General features: G+C 46.9%; 1 protein-coding gene across 2 annotated transcripts in view; it reads right to left on the reverse strand.

The window, feature by feature from the left end:
• Positions 1–12,207, reverse strand: part of epb41l5 (erythrocyte membrane protein band 4.1 like 5) — a 41,435-nt gene extending 29,228 nt beyond the window's left edge. For both annotated transcript variants that reach the window (XM_088930627.1, XM_088930626.1), the window contains exons 1-6: positions 11,896–12,207; positions 8,564–8,762; positions 3,334–3,438; positions 2,146–2,188; positions 1,194–1,272; positions 41–85 (exon numbers count right to left, since the gene is read on the reverse strand). In XM_088930627.1, coding sequence (XP_088786753.1) covers positions 41–85; positions 1,194–1,272; positions 2,146–2,188; positions 3,334–3,438; positions 8,564–8,743 — 452 coding nt within the window. In that variant the 5' untranslated portion in view covers positions 8,744–8,762; positions 11,896–12,207. The remainder of the gene's footprint in view (positions 1–40; positions 86–1,193; positions 1,273–2,145; positions 2,189–3,333; positions 3,439–8,563; positions 8,763–11,895) is intronic.
• Between the last annotated feature and the right edge of the window lie 53 nt (positions 12,208–12,260).

Consider the following 12,260-nt stretch of genomic DNA (forward strand, 5'->3'; position numbering starts at 1 on the left):
AAAAGGCATGTATACTTAAGTAAGTATACATTATACTTACTTTCCACTGTAGATGTCTTGCTTCAGCTGCAAAACAAACAGGTACCTGCAAAGACAATGCATGAGTTGAAAAACTTACAGGTTTTTTCAAAACGGAGGCTGTGTTGTGGTACAATCTGCTGGTTTGGGGCTACAGGCAGTCGTGCAAATGGAAAGGGGGGAACTTTTAACACCATGAGCTGCCTGCAATACCATATATGCCGCAGTCTTAATACGAAGAAACTTAACCGAACAGACATGATCACAATTTTAGTCAAGCTGACGCCATTCGTTGAACATCAAAACTTCAGGAAAGAATGATTCACTTAGCGCTCTGACTGACAAGCTTGTAAACAAAGGCTTTTGACATTCAATCCCTCTTAAAATACTCCTATTGTATGAACTGTAGTCTGCCCAAAAGCTACACTCTGTTGCAGGCGCTATTGGAATTACAGTGAAGACTGATGCACATACTCTTAAACAATCACACTCGAGCACAGAATGCCTTCTCAGGTTTCAGGCTTAGAGCATATTTGGAAGAAATGGAATTTCACTTCCCAGATAAAGGGGTGGAGAACTAAAGCAAGATAAGAAGCAGGGGAGTAGACTGTCAGGGGGAAGGAAAGCTGGCTGCACACTGAAGAGAAGATCTGCTGCTAGTCTCAAAAAAGTCCCAAAACAGCAATACCGTCTCCAAGAACTGAAGCCCATAACAGCCTTACAAGAACTGACAAGATTCACAACCTTTCAGCAGTTAAACAACGAAAGTAAAAGCAGAATCTAGTGAGAAGTAAAACTACACAAGGTGAAGACCACTCGGGTGCCCAGCTCCAAATCACTCATGACATCACGAGCGAGAGATTTACTGGAGTGCTCCTGGTCTCTACACCTCCACAGAGCCCTGCTGAGATTTCAGATACTTTCTGCAGACAAACTTCCTCGTCTTGAGAGCTAGGAGCTGAAGAGAAAGCGGACAGGGTGGTAAGGCAGGTGGACAGTTCTCCCACAGTTGAAGATGGCCAATCAAGGACACCTTCGAGCTCTCATGGGTGCCAAAGGCTAAACCTATCTCCCCATCGGCACATTACTCTCACACCTTACCGAAGCCAGATTTAAAAACAATTTTATTACAAAAATAGTAATAAAATTAGACACCGACAGCTGCACAGACTCACCTGGTCAGCTCCTCGTGCAGGTTGTTGGGCTCTGAAGAGTAGAACTTCACGCGCAGGTGGAGGCAGTAGGGAGGGCCGACTGCGAGACAGAGCACAGCTCAGTCATGAGGCACCACGAGAGAGGTACAGACAAGGGCAGAGCTGATAAGGCATGAACCACAGGAGCTACACTTAGCATTCACTCTTTTCCAAGTATCACTGAATGAGTTGGTCTTCACGTAAAGGAACGCTCTTGGGCAAGGCATGACATACTGTACTCAGTTTACACACACACCCCTTAGGCTGCTAACAAATAAGCCGAACTAGAACTGGGCCACGAGACTGCCATCCGAGCCGGACCATGACACGGCCAAAACGTTGACATTGCTTCAGTTTTTGTCACAACAGTGGAGCACCGTTTTCGGTAAGAAAAGAGGGAGAGAGACTGACTCTAGTGATACTGCAGAATGGAAAGAGCTATGCAGGGACATTGTTCAAGCTCCACAATACTTTAATCCACAGTCTGTCTGTCTCTGAACTGATGTACAGTCTTGATGTTCTGTTACAGGAGTCTCGGACCCAGTTCTTGGGCCTAGTGTCTTGTGGTTTATGTTATAACCCCAGGAGTCAGTCAACAATTAAACAACCTAACTGGACCTCAGTAAGGTTTTGTTAAGGTATTTTACAGTAGATTACTCAAAGCAATCGTTTCATTAAAGGCACAGTTATCTATAAACCACCTCAGAGCCTGGTTAGACGTAAGACTCCTTCACAGTTAATTACTTCACACAAATCACCAGGACCTTCAGATCTGAGGCCCTCAATCTTAATTTTTTCCCCTATAGAAAGCAACTGTTAAAACGGTCAAGTGCAAGATCAGGTGCTTCTATACTTTTTTTTTTAATGGTCAAGTATCTTGCAAGTAAACATCACACCTTCCAAATAACTATTATGTGAAGAAAAAAAAACATACTTTTTACTTGCTTTTTGATGCTCTTTGTGTTGTCCAGCCAGTGCTGTAATTAATAACAAATAGGTTATTAACAGAACATACATCCTTAAAAGCTCACACCCTTCACTGGTCTTCTTTGAAAGCCCTGGGCCAGTTTCTGCTTGTGGAAGGTGAAAGAAAATCACGAGAGAGGGAAATGATGTTTTTCTGAAAACATCACTGATTCTAGCACTAACTCAAAAGTGTTCTGTAAAATGTATTACCCTGACTCTGCTGTTAAATGTATTATGTACTGTGTTGCATCTTGTACCTGTCTGCAAAACAAATTCCCCAGCTGTGACAATAATGTCATTCAGTATGAAGAGAGAAAAAGCTAATCAGAATTTTATAGAATATCCTCAAAGCAAAAATAAAATCTCAGTCCCTTGTATAAAAATATTTTTTGTTTTTCGTGCCAGGGCTGGGCTGGCTGATCTTTGGCTTCGTACCGCCGGGACGGAGGGAGGGAGGGCAGGAGGCTGGCGATTCGCTGAAGAAGCAGCCCGTTTCTGCTGCAGCCTGTTTTCTTTCAGCTCCTCCACATTCCACACCACAGCAGCTGAAAATCCCTCCCCAACACGGCCGACCGTTTTTAAGGTACATAGCTACGCTACTTCTCATCCTACAATCCGAAGAAGGTTCAAAAGTCTAGACTTACCAGACAGGAAAAAGGGCAAGCAAAACCAAAAGACCTTTTTTAAAAAACAAAATCAGAAGCAGAGGACTCCCTCACGACTACTCTCAAACTGTACCATTCATAACTTTTAAAGAATCACATAGCACCATTTTAAAATGGCAACTTTTTAACCATATTTAAGGCCTGTAGGCTGTATGTAATAGTAAAAAGATTACAGGCTTAACTCATGGTCACATACAGGAGAAAAATAAATCAGGTGCTTAATTCTTTATATCAGACATATAATGGGGTTTTTTATTCTAAATTGTTTTTGATTATGGATTGAACCCCCGTTAATCCCAATAATTTTAAACCCCTGATTTGAAAATAATGTTTGAACTATTCATCCCGAACACCCGTTCTTCTGAATACAGATGAGGTGTTCCAATCATCACACATTGCATCAGCCTGTCAAATCCTTTCATCTGCAAACGGTACGATATAATTAACACTCGAAGTCGGAAAAGGGAACACGCCGAGCTCATGAATCTTACCGGGACTTGCGCTGAATCCATAAACCGGAGACCAAAGTAATCCTTCTCGACTAAATCCAAGTGATACATGATCTGATCAAACAGCTCCTGGCCTTTCGCTTTTTTCTGTGAAAAAAAGTAAAGAGAGAAAAGAGTTATTTCATTGTGTAGAAGAAGTTCAAGTAGGGAGCTGTGTCAGCATGCGCAGGCTGCAAAGGGACAAGTAAAGGTTTAATCCGTGCTGAAACGAGAAGAAACACCTTCAGAAGGCTCCACAGCCGAAACGTTGTGTTTCTTCCAATAAAATGAAACCTTTACTTGTTTCATTTTATTGGGTACATGTTTATTGGGTACAAAGTCACATGGGGATCACCAGTCTTTAAATGTTCTATCCAGTGGATAGAACTATCAATATCTTACCAGTCCTTACTGATGGCAATTATAGATTGGAGAGATGCTTAATTACCAAGAAATTTCTGCATCTTCTTATAAAACTTGAATTCTTTCATTTAAGAAAAAAAAAACAGGCATTATCCCAATAAACTGGGGGACGGCAGAAACTGGGCACAGAAGCGATGCCACCTGAAACGTGCCCACAGAACGGGGACACAGAGGGCCGTTCGTGCAGTACAGGATGGGGGACTGACCACCAGGAACGACTTCAGGAGGGAAACGGACCGCTTCACCTTTACTTTTCAACCGACACACTGGACGATCGTTCATTAGCACCAACTCAAGCGGAGAACAGAACCCCTTGAAAACAGGGGTGAAGGGGGAGGTTGGAATTGCCAAACAGTGACCCGAAACCTCTCTTACTGAGAAAGAGAGGCTGCCTACAGCACTCCTCAGAACCGTCCCGGTCCACAACTCCACTGGCGTCTGCTATACGGTAGGCTGTGCGTTTGAACACACGACTGGGGCTGGGGATTCTGTTCCCTGCTTTCCGAGAAGGCCAGGCTGCTGACTGCCCTCAGCTCCATTTACGCCCGTACCAGTCTGCGCGAGTCTGAGTTACTCTGGTCGAGGCGCTGGGTGATCAGCATGACAAATAGCTCCGGGGTAACCATGGCAACTGGAAACAGGCCCGGACTGCTCTACACTTGCACACACTCCAGAGACTTTTACTCGGATCGTCCGTCCACCGCCGTCCCGTGGACAACACACAAGCTATTGGCACTCTTGAGTGAGCCAACCAGCTACAGCAAGAGAGAGCAGCTCATTTGATTAAAAGACATTTCATACAAGACGAAGGAGGCTCTGTTAAAGAGGCTAGGCTCCTAACACATTCACAGCCTTTTTAAATACAACCTTCTCCTTAATTCAAGTTAAAAACACAAAAATGTACATTTTGTTTTAAAATTATCTAAGTCTCCCTTTCACGAGTATTCGAATCCCTTGATGCGGCCCATTTAAGTTAATTCAGGTGCACAAATAACTTTAGCGTGCCATGCAATCAGTTGAGCGGCCTCTGTCGGCGTGCAATTATAGTGGTTCTCATTATTTTAGGTCCAATACATCTCTGTAAGGTCCTTCAGTCAGGGAGTGAATTTCAATTTCACCCTCTCCAGCAGCTCCAGGCTCTGCTCCCGTGTTACTTGTGCTCAGTGTCGTCAGCTCAGACCACAGAAGGCCTACTGGAGACACGGTGACCAATCAAGGACACAGACTTCAGAGCAGCCGTGTCTGCTCGGTCACAGAGCCTGAAGCAGGCTGTGCTTTGTTATACTGCTGTAAAGTCCGTTTGCAACCAAGGCTTAGGTTCTTGACACCAGTTTTTAGCTTAAATATTCCAGCAAATTTCACAAATTTTCTGTCCTTCAACCTAACAAGGTCACCGAGCAGTCGAACAAGAACGCAAAAAACAGATCCAAAAAGCGTTTAACAAATTCATGTGACCTTCAAAACATTTTAGACAAGAACAAACTAGATATTTTGCTTATTATTGTGGGGCACGGAGGAGTACAGTATTCGTGATCTAGTCTGCTAGTTCACTGTCCCTTCCTCACAGTGCATGTTAATCTCACAGGAGTTTCAGGTGAAGCCTACAATCCTTCCACAACAAAGCTCACTTCTTTAGAAACCGGAGTCTGAGTAAAGTGCTTAAGACTTTACAAATTCAAAACACCTTGCTAGTGTGAGCAAGAAGTGCAGAAATACATCTTCAAGCATTCCCGATATCCAGCTCTTTCTTTTAGAAATATGCATGTGGTTAGTAGGGCTGTTTTCTTTTCAAAGAACAGCTGGATACAGTAAGGAGGTATAATACTGTATTTGTAGCACCGTGTTACTGACCTTTGAAATGCTCATGCCCTCTCTTATTGAGACATTAATAACATTGTGAACGGCTGTGAAACTGCCCTGGCAGTTGGTCAGACTACGCTCCTGTGTATCTGCATCAGATGCGAACTGACCTCAGAGGAAGAGCATCTGCTCACAGACCAGACATCTCGCCGACGGCACACCTGAGCAGTAATTACAGCAATTGAGACGAATGTGGTTGTGTAACGTAGACGGAAAAACAAAAACATTTATTTAGCCAATTTAAGTTATGGTTTGGGTTCAGAAAGCCTTTGGCCCTTTGGTCATTTTCCTCCTACAGAAAATAAACAGCAGCCCCTGCACAGCAAGAAACTTGCACAGTGTTTGGACAGCTAGTGTAGGCAGAGGCCTCTTGAGTTGGCACAGCATATAAAGTGCCCGATCAAGCTGGAAGAATGGACACAAAAGGGCTATTGTGCACTCCAGCAGGCTGCAGCCTCAGACCTGCATTGTCTGCGGCGAAGTGAGACAGCCGGCCAGAGATCTGCCTTCACATACTGCAGTTAAATTCCTTTCTGCCGCTCCATGCCTGAGGATCACGGGAGCAGAGAACAAAAACAAAACCAGCCACCACGTCCTAAATTTTAATGTCCACCCAGCTCCTCACTGCTTTGCGCAGAGGACTATCAGAACGCCATGCAACGTAACTTTAACAGACCGTAAAACTAAAGACATCAGATTCCATTCAAATCAACAGGTCGCAGGGGAATCAGAGACGGTCTTCGAAGACCAAGGAGAGACGTACGTGCTTTTCGTGATCTTTTTAGAATGAAACATACTGCTCGACATTTCAGTGGCTCTGAAGAACATCTACATGTTGTACTAAAAACCTGCATCCGTGCCGTGTTGCCACTCCTCCAGCAGAGTCCCCTCTGATGTTAATGGGGCAGCGCAGCAGGAATCAGTCACTTTCACCTGAATGAGTCCGTTTACAGGATTGTGGTGACGAGGCCTGACGTCTTCTGCCTGCTTTCGCTTCAACAAAGGTTGGAAAGGTTCTGCTGGGGCCGCTACAACTTACAGAACCTCCAGCGACTGCTCTCCCTCCGATAAGAGGGAGGGAGGGAGGGAGGGAGAATGACAACAGGTCTTGTTTTGCTAAAAAGGCAGAAGCAGCAGCACTGCAGATGGCAGCTTTGTGACTGCTCTTTGGAGAAAGACCGTTCAGGCCTGTCTTTAATGTCACAGGGGTCCCCTTAATATGCTGGGGTTAGCCATCACAGAAGTGCAACACGTAGCATAATCAAGTGTAAAGGGAAATTTTGCACCTTGAGAAGAATATTAAATTGGAGGGATAGGGACCATAAGAACATGTATTTTCACTTCACTACACTTCTGCAACTTACTGCAGAGAAATGTCTCTCATAAGGAATACTGGATGGGAGGGATCGGGACTGGAAGATAAGGGGAAGTGTTTTACTCACAGAAACCCCAAAGTTTTGTGAAGCATACGGTACTGTATGTGATGTTAGAGGCACCTCTGGAACACCTGCTGATTTTAAGGTCCTTTTAGCAGCATTTTAACTTCAACACCAACTGAAAACCATTTTCATTACATAGCACACAGCCTTATTGTGACATTTTGTAAACATTATTGCTAGCCTCCAAAACATTTAAAATTATTTTTTATAACTTAGCATTACTTTATTCCACAAACCTATTTTTGTTGCCCACAACAGAATTTTAAGCATTATATTTTCCTTAACCAGACTCTAAAAGGAGAGTCATGTTTCTGAATAGGACCGGGCATCGTGTTGCTAATCTCATAATTGTCTATGAGCACCAGAACCGTGAACCACTACAGGTGGGAAACTTCACCGCTGTTTGTCGTTCAATGTCTGTCTGTCTGTCTAACTCCACAAGCTCATCATTTGTTAAGGGCACAGATTCCAACACTTCCAAATCATTATCATTCTCCTCCAAGTTTTGCAAAACCGGTCTTCTTTGCTCATTTCACTGTCGCTTTGCAAGAGCAGGACATTTTTACAGATTCCCCCCAGAAACAACCAGCTATGTAAGAGTGGGGGAATGTATAAAGGGGACCTCCTGTACGATGGGCTTCTTCTCACCGCCGGCGCCTGCACTGTCACTAGCACTGCGGCAGCCATGTTCTCCTGCTCATGGCTCACTTGATCTTTCTGCTGCTGCTGCTGCTGCTGCTTTTTTAACACCAATAAAATAGTGGAAGGAACCAATTTTCCGGCTGGGCCCGCGACTTGCGTATGACAAGTGCTGTGGTGAGCGAGCCCGTCTGTGCTCTGTTCAGGTCCGCCGAAGAGCCACTGGAGCTCAGTCGGGGTCCTGATGTGGGAAACTCGATCCTCTGTTCCAGTCACTCCTAACCCACAAGCTCTGCTCATCACTCCTCAGCGCCCCCGGGCCACAAAGCTGCCGAACCCCTCCCACGACTCACTAGCACTGCAAACACAACCGCACACAACAGAGACAGCAGAAGGTACTGGACGCCCACAAAGCCCGGCACACAAGATGGACCTGAGCACGTTCTCCCAACACGTCGCTTGGAAACCGCTGTCGCGGGATCAAATATAAAGGTCACATAATATCAGAGGCACAAAGCACACTAATGGAATCTTTCCAGCCCTAGAGAACAATAAATCCAGACCGCAAGACTGCCCCGAAACCTGCAAGGGTCGCGTTTGCTTTGATAAAATTGTTCTTAACAGACCTTCATATCATACTTCTTACTGGCAGAAGTACAGAGGGGAACAGTTGCCTCTCTTTACTCCAGAGCGTAAAGATGTTCTCAGGGTCCACGAGTCTCTCCCTGTAAGTTATCGGCGGGCAGCTCGTGCGCGTCTTCAAAACGTTCAGCGTTTCCGCCTGCCGACGAGCGCGAACTGTGGCCGGCTGTGGGGCTCGGCGGGAAGGGCGGCGTGGGATTGACTCAAACCGCGATGCCGGGGTCTCTTACCGGCAGGTCCACGCTCACGTCGGTGCCGTCCAGCAGGGACACCCGGCAGGTGATGACGGACTTGGCGTCGCCGGCGGCTGGGATGTGGGTGCTGGCTCTCTGGGCCTCCCTCAGGCGCTCCTTTTCCGCATGCTTGCGCATGGACCGCCGCCCCAGCGTCCGGCGCAGGAAGCGCAGCATCGTGAGGGCCGGCGGGGTCCTGCCAGGAAGCAAGACGACAGACCGCAGTCACTCCCCGGGACCCCTTGAGCCGAGCCGAGCCACACCTCCCAAACACAGACCCAAAAAAAAGGCAACAACTTGTCACTTTTATCCAGCAATGCACCACCCACCCACCCTTCGAACATCTGTGACAAACGTTTTTCCCCAGCTTAATTCTCATTGCTGGAAAAGACATGAAAAATTTCTTCCTGGGTAGGGTTCCAGACGGGGGAGTCTGCATGTTCCCCTCCATATTTGCATAGGTTCGCTCCAGTTGGGAGCGCTGGGTCCTGGAAATCACCCTTGAGTGCCGCCGTTCCTGCAACGGACCAGCCTCCTGCCCAGCGTCAGCCCCACCTGCTTCCAGGACGGCTTCCGTGCCGTAGTGGCCATAACCAGGAAAACCCCACTTTTTCAGGATAGACAGATGGATTGGCAAGTCACTCTAATGAAGCCAACTTTCACTCCCAGAATGCTCAGAAATTATTTGCGGGTATATGGAGCATTTCTTCCCAGAGAAGGAGAACCCCACTGCAACCACGACTGAAGGGGGGCCCCCCACTCAGGCGACAGGCAGCGGCTAACCTGCACCGGCCGCCCCACCACTCAGCAGAGCAGGCGGACAAGGGAGCAGCTGCTGCCCCACTTCACTCGAGCCGAGGGTTCAAGGAGGACGAAACACCCGGAGTGGAACTCAGACACGGGACAACACTCATGCTCTTGTGAGAGGTGCCATGAGATGTCTACTGACTCGGGAGCTAGGGCTTCCTTTTTTAAATCTCGGCCAAAAACCCATTACAAGACACTGCCCCCTGTGACCATACGGGGGCATTTCTTGGGCAATCCTGCTCCAGAGAGAAGAGCACCACCTACTGGTCCACAAACTCCACTCACAGCAGTAACCTGTAAGCTACAGCGAGACGTCTCCCAGTGCTGACCAGGCCCCACCTTGCTTGGCTGCAGACATCTGATCAGGCTGTGTGAAGTGGAACAACTGCGGTCACCTCTTCCTTGTTATAACATCTTTACAAAAAGTGAAGGGTGATTTTTTTTGCTAGTGTTGTTTTAGCAAGAGGGTGGAGCAGAGGTCAGCACTGCTGCCTCACAGCCCTGGGCTCTGTTCCTGGGGTGCTGTCTGTGTGGAGTTTGTATGTTCTCCCTGTCCTCCCAGGGTTTCCTCCCACAGTCCATAGACAAACTGGCCATATCTGGCTTCTTTGGGAAAATCGTGCCTGGTGTGAGTGTGCGTATGTGTTCCCTGCGACGGACTGGCGTCCCTTCCAAGTTGTACCCTGCTTTGCACCAGTTGCTTACTGGGACAGGCTCCTACTCCCCCACGACCCTGAACCGGATAAAGTGGTTAGAAAATGGAAGGATGTTTTAAGAAGACCGTACTACATTACCGACAAAACAACAGCAAAACGGCAGAAAGCAGGCCAATGCAATCAGCCAGGTTCACACTACGGCCTCAGCAGCAACTCAACAAATGAGCTCAAATAACAGACCACAAACTGGGTTAACTGGCAAACTGTCTTGCTTTCTGTTCTGTGTGGTCGCTTACAGTGAAGTGGGCATTATTAAACAATTCCTCTTTGCACTGAAAAAAGGAACTTATCCACACAAAAAAAGCCTGCAACAAAAAGAGAGCTACCTGGGTTCACAAGAATCGGCCAGTTTGTCGTATCAAGCACATAGTTAGAAGGAGGACATGTTTCAAGGTGAAAAGAGAAGACGAATTCGGGAGCTGATGAAATTACTTTCAGTCTTCTGTGTGCAAAGTCATCAGAGAGCAGCATCATTAATCCAGGCCTGTGTAGATGGGGTTCAGGCACCACGCACTGGTGCTCATTTCCAACAGCTGGCCAGACCCCAGCACAGCTGTAGCGCCCAGACTCTCTTGGTTGCGGGCTGTGATCCGTGTGTGGGGAAATCCGACTGGGCCTGACCGAGCACACCAGCCCCGCACTCTCTAACCTCTGAGACGGCAAACTTGTGAGACCATTTCCCCGGTTCCACGTCCTGCCTCACGAGAGTCTCAGGAGGAATTCACTCGGGAAACCTGTTAACAGGGAAAGCTGGGGAAGGTGTCTGGTACTGCAGGCTTTTATTTTCCCATCTTTCGAGTCTAAACTATAAATACATCGGTAATTATGCTACCGTAAAAAAATCAAAAGCGACGAATGGACTAAGGGTTGGTTTTAATACTGGTATTGCGTTCCAAACTGCATTAATTAGAAACATAAACACTACACTACACACAAGGCCTGGCCACGAAATCAGAGGTACTGTACTTCACATAGGAGTGGTGATTAAAGACGCAAGAACGGGATTAAATCAACCGCATCTCCCTCAATCCCAAAAACGCGTCAAAATACTTACAAGTGTTAAACGATGGACAAGGCAATAAAACGGCCGGCTTCCCAGTACCGTCAGAAAACTTGCTGGAATTTCTAACGTTTCGACAATAGAAACTCATTCCGAACTAAAACCAACCACATTTCATTTCCAAAGTAATAATGTGTCCTTACAGAAAACCTCGAGGTTGCTCTCAGAAACGCCTCGTTATCACAGCGAAGCGGGCACTCAATAAATGTAGCTGTGAAAGTTACGCAGATGTTTAACATGAAAGATGCACAACTCGATACTCTTCTCGAAAAGAGTAACCTTCCTCACAGGCGTCCTGAAGCGAAGTTCTCCTGCGGGCTGTCGGCGCGACTGAAGTGGCAAACAGAGACAGGCGGGCTGATATCGACACAGCAAAACTCACAGCTTCCTTGTTACGATCAAATAAATATTTGTGTTTTAATACCTCCGGCTCAAAGACCGGTGACAGTCTTTGAAATCAAATGCGGGAGCAACTGCACTTCGGTTTCACGACTTACAAATCTACCCCGAACTTACATCACGACAGAGAGAGGTGTAACTCGCGTTTACATATATAACGACAAAAAGAGATCCGCCTGGGTTGACAAATATCACGCCAGAAAAACCCCCGAGTTCAAAAATATCACGACAGAGAGAGGTCTACCTGGGATTACGTATATCACGACAGAGAGAGGTGTAACCCGGGTTTACACATATCGCGACAGAGAGAGGTCTGAGTTCGCATGTATCACGACAGAGAGGTCTACCTGGGTTTGCTCGGTCTCCTGCGCGTCTCCCAGATCCGATGCCCGAGGTCGGGAAGTGTGTCAGACTCCCGGCAGCCCGCTTCCCACTTGTTGATCCCAGATCCTCAGACAAAAGCGGGATACAATCCCACCAGCGAACAGCAGACTCCCCGGCGACCCAGGTGCGAAACCATGTATTTCCAGCATTAAACAGCGAAAAACAACTCAAGGAGCACTTTTCTCCACTATATTACATCGAGAATTACGCGAGTTTCTTTTTTTTTCCGGGGGGAGGGAGGAGGAGGAGGAGGGGAAGAAAATCATAGCGCCTCTAAAACGGGAGCATACCGAATTTCTCCCAGAGGAAATGGCGTCAACATAATTCC

The sequence above is a fragment of the Atractosteus spatula genome, chromosome 13, assembly GCF_055471065.1.
Source record: "Atractosteus spatula isolate fAtrSpa1 chromosome 13, fAtrSpa1.hap1, whole genome shotgun sequence".
Taxonomy (NCBI): domain Eukaryota; kingdom Metazoa; phylum Chordata; class Actinopteri; order Semionotiformes; family Lepisosteidae; genus Atractosteus; species Atractosteus spatula.